We start from the raw sequence: 25,435 nt of genomic DNA on the forward strand, positions 1-25,435 counted from the left end.
ATTACATTTATACAATATACATACCAATCGTATTGTATTTATTGAGCAACTGCTGTAGGACAGGCATTCGAAATATAGTAATAAGCAAAACTAACCCCATGATCCCACGGGGCTCACCCTAAATGGAGGACAAGATATGCACGTGCGCGCACACACACACGCACGTGCACACACTCACTCCAAGTCATTACCAAAGGTGATGGGGGTAATTTCCACAAGAGCGGTGTAAGTAAGAGGCCATCTTGGCGGGGAACGGAGGTAAGGATACCTTTGATCCTCAGGACGGCACTTAGCACCCAGAAGATGCTCACAAAATAGCAGCTGAATTGGAGCTGATTGGACTGACTTCAATCAGCGGCAGAAAGATCTTCAAGAGCTGAGGCTGCAGACCCATCCCTCACCTAAGGAGGAGCCCCCTCTCCCTGGCCCAGGTCACCACTGTCTTTTTCCTGCCACCGTGTCCCTCAGCTGGATGACCTCAGAAGAAAAGACCCAAACTGGTCTTCCCGACTCCGTCTCACCTTCTCTCAGGGCTCCCCCTAACACCTAGTCCCCAGATGGATACTGAAAATAACACTTTTTGTTCTGAAATAATTTCAGACTTGCAGGAAAGTTGCAAAGACGGCCCAGGCGGTTGCCCTGTGCCCTTGGCCCAGCTTCCTCCAGCATCCACGCCCTGCCTCGCTGCAGCTCATCTGGCCACAGGAGGAGGTCGACACTGGCGCGGAACACTAAACTAAAGGCTTTCTTTGAATTTCACCAGTTTTCCCACTAACGACCTCTGCTGTTCCAGGATCCAATCCCGAAAACCACACTGTGTTTGCCATCATGTCTAGAACAGGGGGTTTGTTCTAAAAGCTCGATGCCAATCATTTCCCCACCTTAAACTCCACAAGGCTTTCCCATACGTTTTGGATGAAAAGTGAATGCCAGGCGCGAGTTTCCAAGCTCCACGCCGTTGAGCCCCTCCGCCCCTTCCCTTCCCCCACGTCTCGTTCGCGCTCCCCTCCCTCTGTGTGCTCCAGCACACAGGCCTTTGGTCCCTTCTTGAAATCCCAAACTTGGCCCAGTCTCCACACCTGCTGTGCTCTCTGCCCAGAAAGTGGTTTCCCCATAGGGTCTCCCAGGTGGTTCCTGCTCAAGTTCAGGTGTGGGGCTTGCCACCTCCTCCGAGAGGCCTCCCTCATCATCCCAGCCAAGCTGGCCCCACCCCACAGCAGTCACCCTCTAGCACGCACATCCCTTCTGCTGCCATGAGCGTGCCCACTGCTTCTCGAACCGATCCTATTTATACATTTATGACTGATGGCCCCGCCTCCTCCGTGACACAATGTGGACCCCTTCCCCGTCTTGTTCATTTCACGTCAAATTCCTAGGACAGTATCTGGCACATGGCAGATGCTCAGGAAATATTTCTAAAACTAAGAGTAGAAGGAATGACTAGATGAAGGAAGGGTACCTGTTTCCAAATGTTCACTGATGTATCCCAGGAATCTAGAACTCCACCTGCATGGACTAGGTCTTCAGAAATACCTCTTGAATGAAATACTGGTCACTGACTTGGCCCAAGCACCTAGCATAAGGCCTGGCTCACAGTAGGTGCCCAATAAATAGTTGTTGGACAAATGTTGCCTGAACACACGTTGTCCACTTTCAAGGAAAGAGGTGACCACACAAAAGGGAGTCAGCTGGAGGCCATGCTCCTACCCAAGGATCTCTCTCAAGAGGATGCCAGCAAGGAACGCTGGGAGACTACCCAGCAGCTGCATGGACATGTTTGGAAAGTGCACCAGGGCCGTGTGGGGCTGTGTTGAGGTGGAGGCTGCCACCAGCCCAGCCCAGGACTCTGCGGAGAGGCTCCCCCGGCTTGTTTGGGAAGTCGCACCCAGCATGGAGGCTCCTCCATGGCCCCGGGAGGCAAAGTTGCTGCCGAAAAGGCAGCTGATTAATAGCCTCCAAGGGTCTATTGTCTGAATCCTGTCACCAGAGGAGAAACAGCTGTTTATAGTTTGTTTATTCATCTCCCTTTGGAACCTTTTCGGAGGAAACACAAACACTCGTTCTCCAGGGTGCAATTCGGCAGCTGAAGGGAGCACAGAAAACGGTGTTTATTCTTAACAGGATAAAGAGGGGGGACACTTAGGAAGCTTGGACACTAGTGGGAGGACGGGTCTCTGGGAGGCATCAGACCTCATGGTGATGTCTTGTACACGGTCAGCCTCTGGAAGGATGTCTGAGAGTCTGATCCAACTCCTCTAACTGAAAATTTAGGTAGGTGAGTACCCACAGATATGAGAAACCTGGAAAAGCTCGTTAGGCTTGGAAGTGAGAGAAGAAAGTGACCATCTGTTATTAAATACAGGTGACATCCTACAGGAAGCTACCATGTAGAGTTGTGCAGGTTGGGCACTACACAGAGTTGCCAGTGAAGAAGAAATCTAGCCATGCTCCATAGTCCAGGACTGTTCTCTTCAGAAGAAGGAACGCCTCTCTTACGCAATAACACTGTTTTCTGGCCAACCCATGCCTCCACCTGGAGTGGTGGGCACCTTCCTCTAACACATAAAGGCATGGCGTAGCAGCCTAAAAGCAGATACTGTCTGCCAGACCAAGCTGAAAACCCACAAGAAGGATCAAGGCCTTCCTTCCTCTCCCACTCTGGACTTCTGGTTCCTAGTATCTTTTCCCCTTCTCTCATCAGATTCATCCATCACCTTCCCGACAAGAAAGCTGAAAAGCACAAACTCCCCATCTGTTCAAGTCTCCCCACAAGATTTGGCTACAAAGCAGAGGTAAGAAGGCCCTCTCACAGCTCTAAGAAAGAGAAGGTACCAGAAGCCTTCTGCTGGGTCTGTGGGAAACGGACTCTGTCAGGGATGAAATACAGGGAAGGAGTCCAAGTTTGTTTAGAAACCCGGGGTCAGGGACACAGTGGGGGCCACAGGCAGGCTGGGGCAAGGGACAGGGAAAAGGGAGAACCAAAGGTAGAAAAAGCTCTGGTCTAAGGTCAGCACTGCCCTGCAAGTTTAAACACAGAAAGCAGTCCTCGCTTTTGGTCCCTGAAGGCCCAAGAAAAACCTCTCCCTGCTCCAGACAGAGGCCACAGCGGCCTGTAAGGTTCCTCGGGCCAGCACGTTCATAGCCACCATGCCTCCTGAATGGTGAGTAGGGACCACTCCCAGAGTGTCTGCATCATGATGCAGACAAAAACTGGTCACAGGCCTCATGCTTGGGGCACGGCGGGGGGGGGGGGGGGGGGGGGTGTCGGTGTCTCCCCGCGGTGTCCAGGAAGGTGCCCAGGTGAAAGCAGCATTGAGATGGATGGGCCCTGAGACACAGCACCAAGCTCCTCTCCATTCCTCATCCTCCAATGGCATCTCACGCCCACGCCAGAACCCTCTGCTCCTAAGATGGCGCACCTGGCTAGAGCACAGCTCCATGTCCTCACGCACACATGGCTCTCCACATGTGGCATCCCTTAGAGCTGCATTTTCAAGTCACCTGCTGACAGGCCGAGCTTGCCTTCTTAGACCACTGACCACTTTCTACTCCTCTTATCTAGCTCAGGGGTCAGCACACCAGGACTCATGAACTACCTCTGGCCCCCTGCCTGCTTTTGTAAAAAGGTCTACTGGAACACAGGTATGGCCATCTGTTTACAGACTGTGCCCAGCTGCTTTCACATTCGAGGGACAGAGGCGAGTCGTTGCGACAGGGACAATATGATCCAAGGAGCCCAGTACATTCACTGTCTGGCTCTTTCTAGAAAACGTTTGCTGGTCCCTGCTCTAGAACATTTGTTCATGTATTTATTGGCCTTCCCCTTCTAGCATGTTAATGCCAAAAGGCAGGGGCCACTGTTTCGTTCACAGATAGATTTCTAGCTCTTTGTACCTGGCAGGTGCGAAGCACTCAGTAAATATGTCCTGAATGGACGAAGGAATGCTCACCACTGTTCGCACTGCTGAGCGTGAGTGATGTTATCATTGCATCTGGCACATGACGAACCGGGGCTCCAAAGCGGCCAAGGGCACTGAGCAGAGTTTCACGGCTGCTCTGTGATGGCATCAGGAGATGGACCCAGGCCTTTCCACTAAAGCGGGTAGACCCCTCTTGAAACCAGTGGTGTGGCTCCTGCAACTACCCGGAATCTCGTTTCTGCCTGTCTCAGCTCATCTGTGCCTCTGCTCTCGCCCCGCCCGCCCTCCCCACAGGGCTGGTAAGGGGACGAAGGAGATCAAAGCAGCAGGTTTTGGTTTTTTTTTTTTTTTTTTTTAATCTGGGCATTTTATTTTTTATGTTTAAAAATGTGTGGGTCTTTTGTTTTGTTTTTTAGAGAGAGAGAGATCGCTTCTCGGCCTTTTGGCTAAGATCAAGTGTAGAGAGAGAGAGAGAGATCGTGCACACTAGTTGGGGGGAGGCAGAGAGAGAGTGAGAATCTCAAGCAGGCTCCACGCCCAGTGCAGAGTCTGATGCAGGGGCTTGATCCCATGACCCCAAGATCAAGAACTGAGCTAAAACTGAGAATCAGATGCTGAACCATCCAGGCACCCCTAAAAACAAATTCATTTAATTGTTATATAAGGGTTATATTAACCCTTTGAAGTAGGGACCACTGTCATCCCCATTTTACAGACAGAATGTTGAGGCAGAAAGAGATAATTTGGCTGGTTCAAGCTCATAAAAACAGTTAAGGGATTCCAGGATTCAAGGACTCGGTTTCTAATGACTAGGCAATACTGCCTCTGCGAGAAATGAGGTGAGCTACCTAGGCCCCAAAATGTTAACTTCAGAAAACACAGTGCTCTTTCCACACCTGCTCCTGGTTCTACAGCTGGTCAGGTGTGAGAAGGGTCCGGAAGTCTGCATTCCCACGTAACCCTTCTAAAGACCCAGGGAGCTGCTTTGAATTTGAGACGCTTCAAAAGGAGGCTCAACCACTTGTCAGTGGGGAATAGCCCAATGAGAACCGAGGCCAGCTGCCCCAGTGACCCCTAAGGGGGCCCCTCCACAGGGCGCAGGGCAGCCCAGGCTTCCCCCAAGCCCAGGGGCCATGACCAATGTCACAAGGCAGACAAGAAGGAGCCTCAGAATGTCCCCTGGCCTCAAAGGACGAGGGAGTCCTCACGCTTGCCTACCCCCTCCTTGGGCAAGCCTGTAGATTGTCATCTCTGAAAATGGTTTCCACAACTCAGTTAGCAGCAATCAATTATTCACAACCTCGCTTCCCACAAACTCATAGACTGTCACTGTTAGCAAGATAATTTCTGGACTCTGCCCAACAGCCCTGCGCTATGCTGTCAGGCAGCCCACTGTTCGTTTCCTCCCCTCCCCAAAGACCCCCAGAGCCTGCTACCCACTAGCCACGTTGACCCTGGGCAGAGAGATGGTGAGGGGAAGGCCCCCAGGTGTTCAGAGCCCGAGAGGGTCCCAACGGCCAGGGGCCGTGTGACTCACTTTGGGCTCCTGGGGCAGAATGTCTGATCTCAGTTTAATCCAACTGGAAAACAGGGCTCAAGAATTCCAGACCCTCTGCCAGGCTCTGGGATGAATCCCACATTATTTTATAAAATGCTTCGGGCTCTGAAAACATTGTGTTCTCTAGAAAGCAGGACTTGTGAGGGTCTCCCAGACTCGGCTGTCACCCTGCCAAGTTCATGGTCAAGAGCGTTTGCTACTTGGCAGGGATTTATGAGCCACTAAGACCACCATTAGCATTTTTTTTTTTCCTCCAAAACACTTGAGGCTATCTTTAGGAATATGTTCTCACATCTCCGGGAGAAGAAAAAAGATGCTACCTGACACCCCCCCAGGAAGCCTCTCAGGTTCCAATGTCGGACCCACAAGGGGCAGTGCACGAGCTCTGCTGGTTAAACGGGCGTGATTTCTTGCAAGCCACCTTTGCTCTCTCAGCCTCGGCTGCCATGTCTGGCAAATGGGAGAGTAGCAGGACTTGCCCCTCCCCCAGAGCTGTGGTCAGGATTACGTAAAACCACGCCTGTAAAAACACTCAGTGCCTAGCTGGCTCCATCACGGACATCGCCACTTTTCTCCTTACTTCTAAGATCCCGTGTCTTGCTAGAGGCATCACGGATTTCCTAAGTCTGGGGCCAATGGGGTGTGTGAGCAAACATGAAGGAAATGTACACACCAATTGGTAAAACTCATCCTGGGTGAATTTTAGAAATGCTATTTACTAAACAGGAAATGTATGCAGCTAAAAGTGAGGTCAATTATGATCATTATTACAATCTCTACCTTAGTTTTAGGTGAGAAAGCAGGGTGTGAGGTCACGTGCCTGACTCAAGGCCACATTGCAGTTCACAGCTGACTAGGAGCAGGGTCCTGTCCCCTACCCAAGGGGGAGGGAGGGGAGTGGGGGAAGAGAGAACCAGACAGCCCCACGTTGCGGCTCCTCCTCCTCCTTTCCCTACAAAGATTAATAGTAATAATACTAGGAAGCACTTTACGGTGCTTAGTATATGCCCAAGGCCTGTGCTAAATGAACTACCTGTATCCACTCACTTATTTTTCCCAACAACCCCGAGATAGACACCATTACCCTCTTGTTTTACACATGAAGAAACTGAGGTACAGCAACTTCGTCTAACTTGCCTAAACTCACAAAGCTTGTAAGTGACAGAGCTGAGCCCAGATCTGAACTCAGGAGGCCCAGCCTCAGAATCCACCTACTGGGGCACCTGGGAGGCTCAGTCAGTGGAACCTCTGACTCTTCATTTCCGCTCAGGTCGTGACCTCGGCGTTGTGGGATCGAGCCCTGGGTCAGGCTCCGTGCTCAGCACCAAGTCTGCTCGAGGCTTTCCCCCCTTCCATTTCCCTCCCCCTCCTTGCTCACTCCCTCTCTCTCTCTAAAATAAATAATTTCTTTAAAAAAAAAAAAAAGGAATCCCCCCGCTTACCTAGTCCATCATACCCACACCCCGCAACTGAGACAAACACAGCCAAGAGGGGAAGTGGAGGGAAGCAGCACAGAAATACTACGCCGTGTCCCCTGCTCACACACAGGGGAAGGGCTCCTCTGAGCCTGGAGAACACATCCACGCTCTCCCGGGACTGCTGAGGCCTCCTCCAGGAAGAAGCTGGGAGAGAGGACCCCCCCCACCACCACCTTGTTCCAGCCATCACTTTAAGGACGGCTGCCTATTAGGTATTAAGTAACAAGGGGCCGTTGGGAGCATGCGCTCTGCAATGACCTGCCCGGGGAGCACACAGACCCGCCCCTTACCAGCTGTGCAACCCTGGGGGAGGTACTTCCCCTCTCTGTGCCCCACTTCCTCTCAGCGCTCACAGTATAGGGAAGCATTAAAAGGAAAACGCTTGGCACATGGTGAGTGATTAGTATAGTGGTTCCTGCTGTTATTATTATTCTTATTACCACGCATCGTCAGTGTCGTCATCCATACACCGCTGGATCAGGTACCAACAGCACACAGTGAACCCTGAGGTGCTGTCAGTGTGGTGGGGGAGCTGAGAAGAAACCATGCGGCCTGTTTTAGAGAAATCCTTGGCCTCTGGCTCTTAAAATCTCATTTTAAAGCTGGACTCCCTAACTCTGGCTTTTAGAGCAACTCATCATCTGGTCTCTCATGTGATTTCCAAAGGAAATGAAAACACAACTGAGCAACTACTACGTGCCATTCGCTGTTCCAGCACTGGGAGTCAGCAGGCCAGACAATCACCATGATGTTTGGTGGGGAACGTCAATAAGGTCCCGAGAGGTTGGAGTTTATCATCAAGCAGAAGGGGCTGAGTTCCAGGAGGGGAACAAGGACCTTTTCTGCACACAACCACAGCAGAACAGCGGCCTGCACATGGAGAAGGTGTGGAAGGCTCTCAGAAGCCACCTCTGTGTGGTGTGGGTCACAGCTGGGACAAGGAAAGATGTGTGTAACCTGGTCACCAAAGACCACAAAAGACCTAAAACTGAGGATCATAAGAGGCCCCCTAAAAATCCCTTAGTCTGTTTTAAAGATGGGGGGAGACAGAGGCCCTGACAGGCCGCCCAAGGCCACACAAAGCGAGATACAAAACAGGAACTGGTGCCCAGCGGTCCTGGCTCCTGGAAGTCTAGATCTGCTTTGGAAAGCGTGTGAGTGATGCCAGCATGGCGCAGCCAGTGTAGACACGGCTTCCACCGGGGCCTGGGGCCCGCAGTCCCTTCCCTCAGTCATCTCCGTGTGCCGACGCCACCCAGCTGGGGCGGGTGAAGGACGCCGCTATCAAAGAAGAGGACCCAGGAGAGGCGCGTACCCATCCAGAGGCCAAGGCAGGGAAAGGGCACCTCATGCCGGAGGGGCAGGGGGCCCTTGGAAAAGCACCCCCGCCCGCAACGGTAAGTGTGTTTTCTCCGGGACGTGGAGGGCCCGCCGCAGCGGAGGCTCTCTGGAAAGACCACTGGAGACAGAACGGTTTCATACTATCGACGGTCACCTTTGTTGCGTTCCGCCTCCAAATCACAGCATGTCGAGGCCAGTCCACGTTATTAGGTTTTAGGGAAACGGGGACAGCGCACCCACACACAGAGCCCAGGGAACCTTGGTGAGAAAGCGCATGACGGTGACCAGAAGCTACTGCGGACGCTGCTCCGGGCTCTTCCCCGGCTGAAGCTGCTGCTCTTGCTCGAAGAGGTCACACTCTGTGCCCCTCTCCCTGCCCCCCATCCATGCCTGACCATCTTCTAGTTGTCTCATCTTAAATGCCACCTCCTGGCAAAGACTGCCCTGATGACCCCTTCTCCACCACTCAGGGTCCCCCCAACCAAGACACGAGCTAAAGGTGGGCAGGGACCCCATTTTTACTTAATGTTCCTAGCACAGTGCCTGCCACACGACAGGCCCTCGGAAACACGTGTTGAATGAATAAGTAAGTAGGGCTGAATGCCCCGGGGAAATCTGTACAGCTATGTGCTCACATCGGTTCTAGCACACATCCCCATTGGGGGATGGCCCATGGCCGTTGCTGGGAGGGCACTGAAGTCAACCCGCAGCTAACCAGGCTGGCGTCCGCTTCCTGCCGGAGAGCAGCCAGCTCCATGCTTAGGGAGATCCGTGCTTCTTGCGCATCTGCCCAGAGACCACTCTCCAGTCCCCTCCGACCCCCAGCAGATAATTCCAGGGCAAGAAGACTGGCTTTACAAGACCCCGGGCAGGTATCACATCTGGGGGCAGAGCTCGCTGGGAACCGGCAGAAGAGTCAGCGGATTCTGCAGAACAAGAAGAGCCGGCAGCCTTATTATTCACAAGGACCGTCCGTGGGAAAAAAGGATGCAAGGTTTCCTTTGACTCAAGAGAGACTACCCCATCCACCTGCCCAGATACCATGAAAGTGCAGGGACGCCTCCCCACAGCTGCGTTCGCTCAACCAGCCTCCGCAGAAGCACTGAGCAGCCACGGGGACTGAGGAACCTGCCGCCCGTTCACGGACTCCAACCGCAGGAGGAACCAGACCTAACACCTTGTGCTGGCGCGTCGTTAGAGAACCTCGTGGCGCAACGCCTCCACGCTTATGTTACGTCATGTTTCATCAACTTCTGTTTTTATTTTCATCTACGGCCCTTTCCTACTTTCTTTTAGTATCTTCTCAGTGAGTTAAAAAATAAAAACTGGACTCTCGTGTTAATCATTTTAATTTTTCATGCGTAATGTCAAAAGCTTAAGTGTTTTGGGGTGCCTGGGTGGCTCAGTCAGTTCTGCGCCTGACTCTGTATTTTGGCTCTGGTCATGATCTCAGGGTCATGAGACTGGGCCCTCATGGAGCTCTCCACTGCGCATGAGCCAGCTAAACATTCTCTCTCTCTCTCTCTCTCTCTCTCTCCCCGCCTCCGCCTCTCCCCACCTTCCCACCCCAGCTTACTCACTCTCGCTCTCTCAAAAAAGAAAGGAGGCTATAAATTTTCCTCTGGGCCCAATGTTACCCTCATCCCATTGGTTTCAATATGAAGTATTCTCATTTTCATTGACAACCCTAAGATCAGAAATTCTAGGTTGGCTTCTTCTCTGATTTATGAGCTATTTAGAAGAGGTTTGTCTGTTTTAACGTCTAAGTGATTCTGCCTTTGAGAGGCTAATTTTACATAAATCTTATTATTCTATGAGTGAGGCCTGAAATATTTCTACTTCTGAAATCTATTGTATTTCTTTCGAGACAAATTAATTATGAAGCTTAATTAGGGTACCTTAGCACATCTAGGCAAGAGTCTTTAAAAAGAAAAGGCCATCCCCTAAAATAAACATGGACACACACACACACACACACACACACCCATCTCTGAAGAAGAAGATAAACAAACATTAACTTGGTGGGAGACCCAGAACTGCCAGAATTTAGGATTAAGTTGCTCCAGTGTAGGAATTCCACAGCCAGGAATCATACCCACGATGGGACTGAGGCTCTGCTGCCCCATTTTAAAGACTAAATCGGAGCCTCCCAGAGATGGAGCCAGATGTAAGATTAAATTACAGCTGAGACCAGGTTTCAATGCCACTCACCCCTCTGCCACGGAGTCCAGCTTTCTCCTCAAAGGAGTATTAAACCAGCAGCTGACAGTCTCCTCTGGTGACCTTCTGAAGAGTGTTCATTGCACAGGGCACAAGCAGTAAGCGGGCTCATAAGACAAGTGGGACTTTATTCCTGGGGGAGAGTGGCCCGGCTAGAGAAGGAAGCTAATTGGGCTCTTCCGACAAGCCCCAACAAGACTATTAAGTCATTTTTCAGGCAGTGCCAAGCAAACCTGCAAGATGGGTAGATCCCAGGGAATCCCGTCACTCTCCTCCCGACCCTGGGAGAAGCTTTTGCCTACAGAAGTGTGGCAGTGCCTAGTGGAGGGCCGAGCACGCAGGAGCTAATGGAGGAAGGATGCATGCTGCTCAACAGTACTGGGGCGGGGGAGGGGGGTGGGGGGATGTGGAGGGGAGAGAGGGCGGGGGAGGTGGGCACAGGAAGGCAGCTTCTCAGGGGGAGTCTCAGCTCCAAGGCCGTGGCCTACGTGCAACATCAGCCGTCCCCAAAGGGACACCTCAGCACAGTGTTTCAATGAGAAATGACACATGCTCCTGGAGGCTTGAGATCTGATTGGGGACGTAAAGCTGCAGTCGTCTGCTTCAGCAAGGAAACCAGAGCCACGAAGAGATAAACAGAAGTCAGTCAAAGCAGGGAGAGTGACATGGAGAAAAACTCGCCTAATTCTGCCAGACCTGTTTTGCTGCATGAAGATAAGAGTCATTTGGACAATATGGCTTCAGCATAAGAAATGAAATGATGGCACCATTCCCAAAAGCAAGCCAAAGCAGTGAATGTCAGGCAAGTTCCCAACATCCTTGAAGGTTCCGAGCTGGAAGAACAGCACACCCTCAATGAACTGTGGTTCTACTGACCCTCTGTTTTGCAAAACTAATTACTTCTTTGGAAAGTAAGCCTGGGTCCAGAGTTTCAGCACACGCAAGTACCACCAGGCAGGAAAAGTAAGACTTCCAAATGAAAATACCTTTGTCAAAGTCAACCTGTTCAAAACAAAACTGCCCCCCCCAAAAAAAGTACTTACACCAGTTTCTCCTAGGTATAGACCTAACAGAGATGTTTACCAAAACTATTTGTTTAGCAAAGGACCTGCACAAAAATGCTCAGAGCATCGCCCTGCCCCAAACTGGGAATCTCCCAAAGGCCCATAAACACAACACAAATGTAAATTGTGCTATATTCCAGAATGCACTATGACATGCACACGTGAATGAACAATTATAAACATGCAACATGATATGGACACAGGGTCAGCAAAATGTTCTGTAGAGGGCCAGATAGTAAAGATCTTGGGCTTTGTGGGCCACATGGTCATTGTCCAGACTACTCAACTCGACCATTACAGGACAAAAAGCAAGTCACGGCCAGTATGCAAATGAACTGGACATGGCTATACTCTATTATAAAGTTTTATTTATGGTCCCTGAAATTTCGATTTCATATAGTTTTCCCATGCCATGAAGTGTTACTGATCTTTTGATTCCAACCCCCCAACCACTTAAAAACGTGAAATCCATTTTTACCCACAGGCCACGTGGAAACTGGCAACCGGGACCTGGCCTGAGGGCTGCAGTTGGCCAACATCTGATATAATCTCACATCATCTCATCTCACATAATGCTAAGCAAAACAATCCAGGGATCGAGTTGTCCAGATTGTGTGATTCTGTTTCTCAAAAGAAACAAAAGTAACCTACGGGGTCAGAAGTCACCATCAGGGCTGCCTCTGGAGATGTGGAAACTGGAAGTGGGGAGGGGAAGGACCTTGGCAGGGTGTGGACCCGCAGCGAGCTCCCAGGCTCTGTGCTCTGGACCTGGGTCCTGGTCACAGGAGCATGGCTACTAGTGGAGCTCTGAATTTTATGGTTTGAGAACTTTGGGGTACTCATGTTCCATTTCAAGATAAACTTCCAGAGTTGTTAAAAGTTAAGGCAGGCCCACTCGATGCGCTTCAGAAACAGAAATGTAAAGAGAACCATGGCCGTCCTGTTAGATTGGCCAAGAGTCCCTCACTATGGCCAGACATCAGCTGACGCCAGAGTATTTAATTAGAGGCAGATCTGAGTCTCCACCCTTCTAGGTGTTACCACATTTGCTTCTAGAGGGAGGTCATTCCACGGTTCAAGGGATGGCGCCGACCTTGGACTCCGGGGCATTTGTGGGGAAACACACCATTCACCTGACTCCCTGCTCCTCCTCACACGGAAAGAGACCATCAATCCCGTTAACAGGAACAGCATCTGGCAACCCAAGGGGCCTCCAACCTGCAGCGGAGCCCGTGCTGGACCCACAGAAAGGAGGCAGGCCAGGTCTGGCTTCCGTTTGATTCTGAGGGAACAGGCGGTTAATTATTTCTTCTTACAGTCGGCAGCTGAGTCTCACTGAAGCCCGCGCTTGCAATTACCGCTCTAATTATTATTTTAATACAAATCAGCAACATATCAAAATAGTACCCTGTCGATGCTCCCTCACCACTCCAAGACCAGCGGTGGCGGGTGGAGGGCGCCACCCCCGTCCGGCTCCTCCGGCCAGGACGGCGGGAACTCCGGTGAACCGGCCTACCACCGCGGCCGGAGGCCCGACCTCCATAAAACAGTCACGTTTCGCACTTACCCGGGCGGGGGTGACGAGGAGTGACCCACGAGCCACTGCCGGGCCTTGATGCTTCCATCCACGCAATGGGCGGACAAGCAGTGCCAACTCTCCCGCAGAGCCATTCGCAAGAATTCCCAGCCGCAAGGGCTCTGGGGAAACATTCCGTGACGCACGCACGCACGCACGCACGGGTGCACATGCGCATGCATGCACGCACGCACGCACGCACGCACGCACGCACGGCAGGGGACGCCCAGGCTGCAATTCTGCTGCTCTTTGTGATCAGGGTCCCCCGTCTGGGAAGCGGGATCAAGTCCGGAAGCTGCGGTCCGTGATTCCTCGGGGGAACCCAGGAGGTGCTGCTGAGCACAGTGCCTGGCGCCCCGCGAGCATTTGACACATAACTCGGATCCTCACACACAAATAACCAAGCCAGGGGGACGGGCTCCGGGGTGAGCCGGGAAGTGGGGCCCTAGGCAGAAGGACAGCCCCTACTTCCCTCCCCCAAACATGTGCTTCTTTGGTAACGAAGACCAGAGTGTCATATTCTTTTCTCTCTTTCTTTAGAGAGAGAGAGAGGAAGGGGCAGAGGGAGAAGGAAAAAGAGAGACTCTCAAGCAAGCTCCACACTTAGCACAGAGTCCGACCTGGGGCTCGAGCTCACGACCCTGATACGACCTAAGCTGAAATCGTAAGTCAGATACTAAAACTGACTGAGCCACCCAGGCACCCCCAGAATTTCAACTTTTAAAATACGAACTCCAAATTAGCTTTTTACATGAAATCACAGATGTGTAGATGTTGGCCAGTGATTTAAAGTTTTTTTTGACAAAAGGAGGAGGAGGAGGATGCAAACTCGGAGCTGCCGTTCCTCCAGCGGCAGCCCAGACCCGGCCCACGGGGAGCCAGGTTTTGCCCCTGCGGTACTTTGTCATGTCCACTTTGGTTGGGGGTTCGAACCGCCGGCTCTCTCCCTGATGGAGAGTTTGTTGGCTCGACATGACTTTTTTCACCTAAAAGAAAGCCAAAGTAGCAGTGAACCTCCGGACCAAAGAAGAGTTGATCTGGACCGTGCCCACTTGTGAACCCGGCCGCTTTCTGTGAACCCCACCTCTGCGTCACCACCTCTACCCGGGTCACTTGTCATCACCTTGTCTCCTAAACAAGAGGGAATCAGATGTAACAATTCTGAAACCATCCCTGAATAGGGTGAAGGGAAAAAAACAGGTAATGAGAGTATTTTACATCAGGAATGGAATCTTTGTAACCGCCTGATGACAAGCAAATGGAGTTCTCTGTTTGTGTCTTTTATAACAGCTGCCCCTTCTGAGCTGGGGATAAAAGAAAGACAGAAAGAGAGACAATGAATAGGCTTTTATTTCAAAGAGAACATCTGCAAAGCATGGTCCTACATTAAAAAATAAACAGAAAACAGCCACTAGTCTGGGAAAAAAAAAAAAAAGACTTCCCATTACATCTCTAATTAATAAAGCCCCATTTCACAAGGAAAGAAGAAAAACAGAAAGAGAACAACTTTCCCACATCCCCAAAGAGAGGATGCTTAATGAGGTAACCCCTGGATTCCTTGATCCGTCTAATCTGGTTTTAATACTATCCTTAAATAATGTATACATTAGCTCTCCACTACCAAAAACATTTGTTTATTTTATTAACGTGAGCCCGGTTGAGTGCTAAGACTCTGCGAAATTATCATGCTGTCCTTGGGCTCTGTTTTTATTGCTTGTCTCCTTGCTCGTTATAAAATGATTAGCTGTCTCCACTGCCCTTTTGAATTGCTGTTCAGGTTGCAGTGCGGTTTGTTACCCCGGTTCTGAGCATGAGAGTCTTGATTCGGGGTTAAGTTAACAGAGTCATTACGGGCCCATCCGGGTACTCATTCATCACGGTTAATTCCAGGTGCAACACATGGGGGACTCGCAGACACAGCCAATGTGAAGCGAACGCTCAGCATGAATCTAAGAGATGCACATGAAGGGTCCAGACCCAAACCCAGAAGACGGGCCGGAGAAGCCCCATCACTGTAAGAGTGATGCAGAGAGCCGCTTGAGACCGTCAGAGAGGGCTGGTAACCGTGACTTCCACTCAGACAGACCCAGAGCATGGTTATTCCTAACGTCTCACTGAAATCCTCTCCACTCAAACATCGAACAAAATGGCACCACTGTTGATCAAAGGAGCAGAGTATGTTTAAACTGGGGAACCCAACATTTCCTCAACTTTGGTCATTCCAGCACCCCCCTGGGAGGCATTCACCATCTAAACTGAGGCCAGGATTCGGATTAGAATTAGGGCTTGGTACTGTTACTCAGGCATGCTCATTATGTTTTACCAACAAGTCTCCCTTAAATACCACTTTATGCACAGGCTAAGTGATAAGAGTCCCAAGTTTTCATTCCGACCGAACAGTCATATTTGTAGATTTTCCCTAATATACTTAAAAGAACTATATAGTATTACAGTTTTTGAAAATATTCACCCACTGGGCACAAAAACATGAAAGTGATGGTGTGTGTGTCCCCAATGGTGCTGGAAGCCAAGCCATGGTGTTCCAGAATGTTCCACCCTTCCACCTGCCATGACTGGCTCTCTGGCAACTCTCTCCATCCAGACCTGTGTTACTGGGGTCGGAGGTTGGAGGGAGCCCATGAAGTGGGGAGGCAGACAATTCAAAACAGCATGTTCACTGCGTTCCCACCAAAGGGGAAACCATTAACCAAACCGTAGAACACATGGGTCTGTTTTGTTGAGGACACTGCCCTCACAAGGGCCTGCTCCTTGTGAGAATCTGCACCTTCTGGGTACACAGCAGCAGCAAGGGAGGGAAGGAAACCTCCACCGTGCCCAGGGCAAGCAGAAGCAGTCGAGGTAAGTAAGTGCTGTGAATAAACCACAGGGGGATAATTGAAAGGTGACCACAGACACTTATTTTTAGCTCATCACAGTGAACACAGAGATCGTCCAAACAGAGGCTGCAAATTCAGCAGTCCAAAGGGGCCAGTTAGGTATCACGGGGGAAAGAAAAGATCCAGGAGTGTGTTTGGGGGGGAGGGGGGTGTGCTCAGGAATCTGGAAGGTCTCGGGGGCAGCCCCTCCCCCACTGGGCCAGTTGAAAAGCAAGAATGGGGGCCCAGAGCTGTCAGATCTTGTGACTTTTTAGAGGCATGCCCATAATCCCCATCATGGCACAGCATATCTTAATCCTGAAGGTTCAGTGCCTTTTTGTTTGCACCTACTGTGTGGGCCAAACCAAACCCGGCCATGAATCTGAGGGCCCCTCTTGCAAACATCTGTCATAATGAGGCTGCATCAGGAAGGAAAACAGGGGCCCCCATCGTGGGCCAGAGCTGGGCCTCATCGCCAGGCCCTTCCAGCTTGGTGCCTTTCTGGCACCCACGATCAGACGAGAAAACTGAGTCCCTCAGAGGAGAAGTAACACATCGGAGTCACACAGGTATGAAGGGTGGAGCTGGGCGGTGAACTCCAGATGTCAGAGCCCTGGCCCTGCCCCACCTCCACCCCACCCTGCCCCACCCTGCCCCGCCCCATCACATGACCGGCCTCCGGGCTCTGCTCCCCTTGCGATCCTCAGGCAGCTCACAGATCATCTCAGCCACGCCCTCACTGCTGCAGCGGAGGATGGGTAGATGGATGGACGGACATACGGAGGGACGCACGCATGGATGGGTGGATGGATGCATGGACAGACGGATGGACGTACGCGCATGTGCACTTATGAATGAACAGATGCGGGGAGGGAGGGCGGGACAAGGGACTTACTGAAGTGGGCAGAGACTAGGAACAAGGTCTGGGGAGTCACCACCAGCCTTCAATCCCTGTAACTGACCACTTTCAGCTGGTCAACACTTATGCAACTTCTTGCCTTAGTTTTTATTATTTGTCATCAGTAAAACAGAGATCACCTTTAACGTACAGTTGTAAGAATTCCTAAAATCATGCCCTCCCGCGGCATCTGGTAGAAGGCAAACTTCCAACGCAGAGAAATCCTGTTCGCCCTCCCCTCGGTTAGCATCATGGTTACAATGTCTGCACCCCTGAGTACCGGACAGCCGTAGCCAGCTCTCCACCCCGTGAGCTTGACTCCTTTGGGCTTAATCAGTGTTGCTCAGGGCCAAGGATTACAGGAAAGGATTCGCTGGGAGGAGAAATGCTAGTCATTAGCACCCAGAGACACATGAGCCTGGATTAGATACCCAGATAAGCCAGCGTCATCTGGGCTGGGACAAACCAGGCCAGAGATGGAACAGACTCATTTCCCTGTCCCCAGAGGCCCTGGAGGGGCAGATCCTCCTTCAGAAGAGACTCCAGCAATGCCCTTCAGTGCCTCCTCCTCCCCTCCTGGCTGGGGGTCTGCGCTCCTAGGCCCTGACACTGACAAGGCCAGGTTCCCTGCTCAGAATAGTGTGGCGCTGGTTAAGGTGACACCGTCCCCCCTCTCCCTGCCACCCTCTCTTCAACATGCTGCTTCTGTGGGGGAGGGGGCAACCCTAACCACAGGGACACAACCTGATGAGTATCTGCGGGCAAACGGGTAGTTTCTGTTGCAGGCGGAAGGAAGTGCCCAGGAGACAATCAGCCTGCACATTCTTAGATACATCCCTGCCTTCCCCGGGCTCTTGGCGGGCTCCTCAGAGGCTCCTCCAGAGAGAACCACAGAGCAGCTGAACTGAGCTGGCGGAGAAGCAGGAAGCCCACTGAGGATGAATGAAAGGTCGTTTCCACTGGCCCAGGAGCCTTGCAGAGCACTCTCCTTCCTTCCTCTCCTGGCTGGAGAGAGCTGAATTCAAAACTCCTTCCTCCCATCAGCACAGCAGGTCAAGTTCAACCCTTATATGTGTGCTGCACATTTCACCATCAGGTGATACCTTCCGCTCAGGGCCATAACATCCTGTGCTCGGGACTGGGCTTCCTGACCGTATCAACTACCTAGGCGCCTCCTTAAATGAGTTCTGCAGTTCTGAGGTTAGGGACCCTCGAAAGAGCAGAGTGGGTAAGAGCCTGGATTGTCTGGGTTCAAATCCTGGCTCCGCCATTTATAAGGTGAACCCTGGGAAAGTCGCTTAAGCTCCTCCCTCTGCCTCAGTTTCCTCCATCGTGTGAGGTTTAAATGAGTTCTCACTTGTAAAACACCCGGGACGGGGCTTGGTTATAGTAAGAACCAGGATGACAAAAATACACATTCAATGAAAAAATAAAGGGGTTAATGCATAAAGGGGGCTTTAAATGGTGCCCAGCGCGTTATAGCTGCCACACGGAGACTCATTACTGTTACTGTTACTCCCTGTGTCATCATTTAGGGGTCTGACTGCACAAAAACGGCCTATCTGCTCCTTTTCCTAGGGTCAGCACATTTTTGGAAATCTGCAGTCAGAACTGAGCGAAGTGGGATGAAGACTTCCAGGAATCACGTGGCTGCATCTGGGGTTTTTCAAAGAACAGCGCAGACACGGCACTCAGAAACCCATGGGTCCACTGGACTAAGGCGGACCTCGGTTTGTTGCCCCGCTCTGCTACTCTCCCCTCTGCCCCCGACTCTGCACTCTCGGGGAGCAAGCCGCTTTGCCTCTCTGAGCCTGTTTCCGCAGCTGTGAGAGGGGGGACAGTCACAGTCCAAGCCCATACAGTCGGGGAGATTCACTGAGACGGTGAAGGTAATAGCCGCCAAGTCCTCATTTTTCCTGCTGCGCAACCAGCACTCAAAAGACCCACAATTTCTAGCCAGGCGTCCTTAGTTTAACTTCTGTGTAAGTTGGAGAGCAATCTCCTTCTGTCCTGGGATTTTCGTTTGGTTTCGTTTCGTTTTCTTTTGCGTGTGTGTGTGCGGGAGCATCTTAATAAGATAATGTGTGCAAAACATCTAAAGGAGGCTTGGCATACAGCTGGCACTCAGTAAGTACCAGGGCTCCTCCCTCGACCACACTCCACCCTGCTCCAAGGCGAGCTCACTCCCGGGTGTTGGATTCACTCTCCTGCCTTGGCTTTCACTCAAAGCCGACTTTCCATGGGAAAATGAATAATTGCAAAAAATTGCTTACTTTCAAACATACTAAGATTTTCTTTGCAAGAACAACAGCTCACACTGCGGCGTGTTCGTGTGCCAGGCCCCAAGCAGTTCACATGTATTAATACATCTCATCCTCACATGACCCTTGGCGGTAGCTCGGATAGTCAGAGGAGCAGAGCAGAAGGATTTGCCCAAGGTCATGGAGGTGGCCAAGAGCAGAGCCCGACTTGAACCCAGCTGTGTCAGACGCAGAGACACTTAATGGTCTCTTTCCTGGGAACTGGGGCCTGGCACCCATTTCCCAGGACTTTTTCCTCCTGCTCCCATGCCTTTTCCTTCGAGCTCGGGTTTTGCTGGGGTTAAGTTTATGTTTGACTTTTAGTTTTGCCCAAGATCTTTTCTTCTTGGTACTGATAGATGGGGACCAGGGTCCATAGAAATGGGAGAAATGCAAAGAAAATGGGAAGCATTCTCCTAAGGGATAAGACTCAGGGCAGTGTTCACCAAGAGACAGAGAGAAGGTCAGCCATTACACCACACACACTGTGCAGTCTGATGATGGCGGCACCATGGATTTTTGTCTTTCTACATACAAATTTATGGCCCCACGGATCATACACAGTCTGCGTGAGAGGGCAGCTCCTGGCTACAGAGATATTCTTCTTCTTCTTTTTTTTTTCTTTAAGGTTGTATTTATTTGACAGAGAGAGAGAAAAAGTAGGCAGAATGGCAGGCAGAGGAAGAAGGAGAAGCAGACTCCCCCGCTGAGCAGGGAGCCTGATGAAGGGCTCGATCCCAGGATGCTGGGACCATGATCTGAGCTGAAGGCAGACGCTTGACTGATTGAGCCACCCAGGCATCCCCACAGAGATATTCTTAAGGATATTTTGTTTTCTGGGGAAACACACACACACACACGCACACACACGTGCACACATAGGCAATATCAGATGCCTCAGTTCAAAACACCAAATTTCCCTTCCTCTTAAGACCATGGATCAAAGTTGGACAATCCCCAGCAAACAGGGACTAATGCCTTGGCTTCTTATTTGCAAAACACCAAGTATTTTGTCACATAAACTTGGAGAAGATTAAAAAGAAAAAGAATTGATAAACGAGAGAGAATATCTAGAGTGTGGCGAGATAGAAGGGAGGCAAAGTGCACATATACAATTACATATATACACCTATGTGTCTCATAATTTCTACTTTTATTTATCTGTTCTATTTAGCATTTTCCAGTATATGATTAAGCAGATGGCAACATTTGCAGTAAAATAAATATTGTTCAATGATGCATATTTCTGTATACAAAGTGTAATGTATTGCTCAAGCAAAATAAAACCCCACTGAGAGTGTGAAAAAAAAGAAAATCCAGCCATCAATAAAATACCCTCTGTTCTCTCTGGTCTCTCTGAGAAGCCACACCTCTCCGGCCATTAGAACCAGAGGTGATCTGGATACAGTGAACTAATTTTTCAAAGTCACTGCCAACCTCTGAAAAAGTCCTGAGTTATCTGAGTCATGTGAAGTATGAGGAACTTCTGCCAAAAAAAATTCAACAGTTCCACGGGGTCAGACGATACAGAAACCCCACCCGACGTTAAGGATGCACATGCAACGGAAGGGCAATGAAGAATCTCCCTCCTTGAATGAAACTTACCGGATAGCAAATGATCTAAGGGCGCAAGGAAAAAACGGGACTCCGAGAGGATCACAGGAGGCGAAGGGTACGAAAATAAACGTCCGTTATGTGAACACACACGGCTCTCTTTCATTTGTCCCCAATCCCTCCAGAACCTAGAATGAGATCTTTTTGACACTCTCCCCAGTGTGTTTCCTCCCTTTTGAAGGGAGCCCATCTGTCTCTTGAATTCTGAGATGACAGTCAAAGCCACAGCTTATAGGAGACCCAGTGAAGGACTCGGTGTCTCAGCCACAACTCCGCTCTAAGCCACTCGATAATTCTAATATTTAAGAGCTTTGGAAGAGGCAGAGAGGGAAACAGGAGCTTGCAAATCTTTGATAGATATGCCCATCTCGTCACTATCCTCATGCTGTCTCTGACTCTGCTTAGAAACTGCATGTTTCTTCTTGGCTCTTTAAAATGCACCAAAAATACAATCAGGTCCCTCTACTGGGGCGCCGCTCCCCATACAAAAAAGGCAGCAAGTGAAGAGACTCTGGGACGGTGGGCACAAGGAAGCAGCAAGGTCTTGCTTAGAAAACGCTCTGGACACTGCCTGCCGGACACTCTTTGGGACACACCCACCAGCACCTCCAGCAGCACCAATAGGGCCACAGACTCCCTTTGCCTGCAAGAATTGCACCTGCCTCACCCCAACCCCACCCCAGCCTCAAGAGAGCACAGAGATGAAGCATCATGTCCCAAGCATGTGTCTCACCAGCTCTTTGAGAGAGCCATCTGGAAAATCCCAGGAATTTTTTTTTTTTTTAAATTTAACGTCCCACTCCTGAATCTATCCTCCAAGGCATCGTGCTAGCACTCCGGCAGGGGCTGCCGACAGACCACGTGTTGCAAGGGCCTGAGTGGCTTTCGAAAAGGTCTGGTCCTCTCCCAGCCCGGCAGCCCAAACTCCGGCGTGTTGTTGGACTTTGGGAACAGCCTGCCCCCTTCTGGTCTCCTTGAGCTCCGTGGAAGGGCAGGGGCTGGGTGGGCACGGCTAGAGGACAGACCCTCGGATCCCTCCAGCAGGTCTACGCTGTGATTTCAGGATCTAGCAGGGCATGGGGGTAGAAATGGGGCAGGGAAAAGAGGAGACAGACAAGCAGATAAAATAAAATATAAATCCAAGGGACAGAACAGTTCACAACAGCACGGCAGACACCCTCAGGGAAGGGAGGAAAATAAAAATAAATAAATAAATAAAATTTTAAAAATCGAGGTCTATAAACAAAGGTGAAGAAATTGAAACCTGGGGAGACCCAGGACGGGGGACAGTAGTTAAACCCACAGATGAAAGCGGAGTTTCAAAAAGCAGTGCCACTCTGCTGCCGGAACGGGTATGCCAACAGGAATAAAAAAAGGAAACGACATGCTCCCACCTACCCTCCCAACTGCAAACGTCTCTGCGGCTGGGCTGGGAGGCGCGAGAATAGGGTACTGAAGTAAGCGCACACAGACCATACGGATGGGGAACTCAAAACGTCAAGGACCCAGGAAGAAATCCAGGCCTCCTTCCCTCTTGCCATTTATTTCAACAGGTGGTCTTTGCACCCAAATACACCTCCCGGTGCCTGTCTGAATCCCAGATGCAAAGGGTATAGGAAGCCCCACGCCGCCTTCTTCAGCCGCATTTTCCCACTCTGGGCCAGCAGTGTACGTCCTGAAACCCCCCAGCACGGCACCTCCCAGTAGGGCTCCAAATGCAGAACCAACCTCGAATTGCATTTCTGCCCAAACACATTACAGTTCAGCCCAGGAGTTCAAAGGCAGTGTCTCGGAGGACCCTTCTCCGGAACTACAAGGCCACAGGACATTGGGAATGTTCTGGTTCTCCATCAAGAATCTCCCTCCACTCTCCTCCCCACAAACAAGGGAAAGATGTCCACCTGCTACCCACGCAGACAACCAGCAACGTGAAATGCCATCACGTCACCTCCTGGGGCACAAAGAGCCGCACTCTGGCAAAGAGGGTCACCACTGATTCCAAAGAAGTTTAACAGAACAGAAAGCAGCACGCTGTGTCTGAAGGTTGCTCCCAGAGCAACAAACGACACAGACATGCATTCAGTGCCAAAGGATTCTGAAACTAACCCCTGACATCTGACGTCCCCCAGGGGCTAGGAGGACCCCTGTAGGCAAATGGCATAAGGAAGATAAAGACAGACACACTGCACATTGTTATTCCTGAAGACAGACACGCACACCCACAGGGTGCAGACAGCCTGTCCCAGAGTTGGGAACTCTGACCTCCTGTCCTGTGTGTCCTAGCTCAGTGGGCTCAGCAAGGCAACCCAGAGAAGGTGTAAAAGACATCACTAGAGAAGCTGGGGACATCATAGGAGGACACCCAGGTGGCTCCGGAAGGTCTATGGAAAAACCAGTTTCAGAGCTCAGACTGTTCACACCCCAGGAAAGCAAAGAAAACCCAGAAAGAGCCAAAGTCGTGATGATGTGGTCAGACACACAGCTGGTAACATTAATCGGCTACGCACAAGACAGAGAGCCAGAGACAGCCATCTAGGAGAAGGGGCCATGCCCTGACACTGGACAGCTTGGTGAGGAAAGTCAGGGAGGGCACGAGGAGAGGACAAGGTTAGAGACGGAGAAGGTAGAGACAGGAGTCGCAGACAGCCAGACATGGCAGACAGGAGATCTAAAGTAAAACCAGGCGCCCAAGCCTGAATCCTGATTCAGGGAGCCGGCTGGGGATTTGGGACACCGATCTTAGACCCTGTCTCAGACCAGGAAAAGAAAGCAAGCAGGGCACTGAGTTGTCCGCACCCAGCTCAGCAAAAACCAGAAAGATGCTGTGAGCACCACCCATGAACAGCGGCTGAGGATCCCGGGCACGATCCACGCACTCAGACAGTGAGCGAGGCACCAACACCCACATGCCTAGTGCAAGTCCGGGCGCCCAGCAAGAGTGACGGGGAACAGGAACCCAGCCAGGCTCCGGTAACCCCCAAAGCGCCTCCTCTGGAGATAACTTCCCCAGACCCCAAGGGGGCAGTCCAAAGACTCGGGATGGGGCAGCCCAAACGGCCCCCCGAGCCTCGGCAGGGACCCCGCCCCGGCTTCCAGGGAAAGAGATGGGGAGCCGGCGGGCTTGGGGAGTCCCAGTCTGATGCCCGGGGTTCAAGGCTGAGGGGGGAGGCAGCTTGGGGTCGGGGCTGTCTCCTTCTCACCCTCCCTCCCTCCCTCTGGGACGCGAGCCGAAAGGGCATCTTACCAGCGCCCGCGCGGGCAGTGCCCCCCGGCTGGCCGGCTGCTGCGCCCGGGGTTCTCCGGGGCCGCCTCCCCGCGCCCGCGCCGGGGCCACCGGTCCTCCGCCGCCGCCGCCTCGGGCTGCAGCCGGCCCGGCGGGCAGGTCCCGGCGCTCCCGGCGCGGGGCCGGGGCCGGGGGCGGTTGCTCCACGCCGCCGGCCGCTGCGCCCCCGCGGCGCTCCCCGGCCCCGGAGTCGAGGCTGCTGAAATTCCACACGACCAGCGTCTGCAGCAGCAGCACCGTGAGCGCCGCGAGCAGCGCCGAGTGCGAGCGCCGGGCCAGCCTCCGGGCGCACGGCGCCGCCACCATCTTCGGAGCGCGGCGGGCGAGCGCGGCGCGGGGACCCCGGGCGCTCCGGGCCGCCCCCGCGCTCCCCGCGGCTCCCGCGGCCGCCGGCTGCCGCTCGGGCTCGCGCTCGGGCCGCCGCCGCCGCCGCCGCCGCCGCCTCGGCTCGCCGCTGCTCCTCCTCCTCCGCCGCCGCCGCCGCCTCCACCGCCGCGGCGCGGAGTTTTCAGACGGGCAGGGACCCGGACGTCACCAGGAGGAGGGGAAGGCGGGGAGGCGGGGAGCAGGAGGCCGCGGAGGGGGCCGCGGGGCGCGCGCGCTCGGGGAGGGGGCGCGCAGGGCGGGCGGGGGCCTGGCCCGCGGGGCTCTCCTCCCCACAGCCCTCCGCCGGGGGAGGGGGTGGCGGCTGGCCGGGGGCTTGCGGGGAGGTAGGGTGGGGGGTGCGGAACGCCGGCCGGGGTGGCGAGGGGCGGGGCCTGGGGGCGGAGCGAGGGAGGAAAGAGGAGGAGGGAAAGGAAGGGGGTGGGGGCGAGCGGAGAGGACGCACCCCCCCCCATGGCAAGAGTAGGAGTGGGGTGGGGGAGAGGGGGACCGTTTCCACGACGGAGAAAAGGGGCGAGGGCAGAAGAGCAGGGGAGCTCTGGGTGAGGGTGGGCGCGCTCAGAATCAAGGGGAGGTCAGGAGGATCTGGGGGTCCTGAGATCCTGCTTTCCGTGTGGGAAGCCAACACGAGGCAGCTGAGCGGAGCGGGCTCCCCGCCCTGGAGTTTGCAGCCCAGGTGTATTCCACGGGCACAAAGACTGCCGGGCAGGTGGAGACGTAAGAAACGTTACCGGGAGTGTCGGAACCACCGCAGGGTCTTACGCAGCGGGTCCCTGGATCCCTGGCTTGAAGAGGCCGGGAGGAGGCTATGAATGAGTCTCTGTGAGTGACTCCTGAGTCACACCCCACCCTCTAGAGCCAGCGATGTCCTAAGTGCTTCCCTGAGTCACTTCTCTGGTCCCTAAGGACGAACAAGCCAAGAG

At 52.5% G+C, this 25,435-nt stretch overlaps 1 protein-coding gene across 1 annotated transcript in view; it reads right to left on the bottom strand.

The window, feature by feature from the left end:
• XYLT1 (xylosyltransferase 1) overlaps positions 1-24,582 on the bottom strand; it is a 294,390-nt gene extending 269,808 nt beyond the window's left edge. Inside the window, exon 1 of the mRNA XM_059154282.1 lies at positions 24,090-24,582. Coding sequence (XP_059010265.1) covers positions 24,090-24,434 — 345 coding nt within the window. The 5' untranslated portion in view covers positions 24,435-24,582. The remainder of the gene's footprint in view (positions 1-24,089) is intronic.
• Between the last annotated feature and the right edge of the window lie 853 nt (positions 24,583-25,435).

Source organism: Mustela lutreola, chromosome 17 (genome assembly GCF_030435805.1).
Source record: "Mustela lutreola isolate mMusLut2 chromosome 17, mMusLut2.pri, whole genome shotgun sequence".
NCBI lineage: Eukaryota > Metazoa > Chordata > Mammalia > Carnivora > Mustelidae > Mustela > Mustela lutreola.